Below are 705 nucleotides of genomic sequence, written 5' to 3'. Positions count from 1 at the left end.
GGGGCCTGGGTTTCAGCTGTCCACACCACAGCAGTGGGCAACGAGCTTAAAGCCCCTGATGGCTCTGGGCGCCGACTCTCACCAGTGGCTATGGATGAAGTCACAGGCGATTTTCAGCCAGTGCCGGGGTAACCTTTTTTTGTGGTGTGCTTTAGAAATCTCTTCCATGCAGGCATGGCCTTTTCTGTCTTTTGCCTTACCCCTAGTTCTCCAGACTTTTGAGACTCTTGTTTGCCTCTGATGATGAGTGTTTGAATGAGATGAAACTGAAACTAGGAACTAACATTTTCTTATTTCTATTTTCCCCTTTTCCCCAAAGGTGTCGTTTGCAGCTCACATTGCGGGTGGATTCGCTGGGATGTCCATAGGTTACACTGTGTTTAGCTGCTTTGATAAGGCGCTGCTGAAGGATCCCAGGTTTTGGATAGCAATTGCTGCTTATTTAGCTTGTTTCATGTTTGCTGTGTTTTTCAATATATTCTTATCACCTGCAAACTGAATTGCCCCAAATACAAATACTTTAAAAAAGGAGTAATTTTGGAAGAAACAGAACTCTACCAAGAAACAGAGAAGTTCTAGTAAACGCTATCAATTTTACAAAGAAGAGAAAATACAACTTATAAGTTGCAAGGACTGTGTACAGAAAAGAAACCAAACAACATAGAGCTTAAGGAAGGGGAATTCTGAAAGAAAAGGGAGAGAAAA

The 705-nt window shown here is 42.4% G+C and overlaps 1 protein-coding gene across 1 annotated transcript in view; it reads left to right on the top strand.

Annotated features, from left to right (window-relative positions):
• The window catches only part of RHBDL2 (rhomboid, veinlet-like 2 (Drosophila)), a 56,953-nt gene extending 56,454 nt beyond the window's left edge, over window positions 1-499 (top strand). The window contains exon 7 of the mRNA XM_006886480.1: window positions 320-499. Coding sequence (XP_006886542.1) covers window positions 320-499 — 180 coding nt within the window. The remainder of the gene's footprint in view (window positions 1-319) is intronic.
• Window positions 500-705: the final 206 nt, after the last annotated feature.

This window comes from Elephantulus edwardii, unplaced genomic scaffold (genome assembly GCF_000299155.1).
Source record: "Elephantulus edwardii isolate Elephantulus edwardi_28Jun2011 unplaced genomic scaffold, EleEdw1.0 scaffold00049, whole genome shotgun sequence".
Classification (NCBI taxonomy): Eukaryota; Metazoa; Chordata; class Mammalia; order Macroscelidea; family Macroscelididae; genus Elephantulus; species Elephantulus edwardii.
This window is presented reverse-complemented; position numbering and strand designations above follow the sequence as displayed.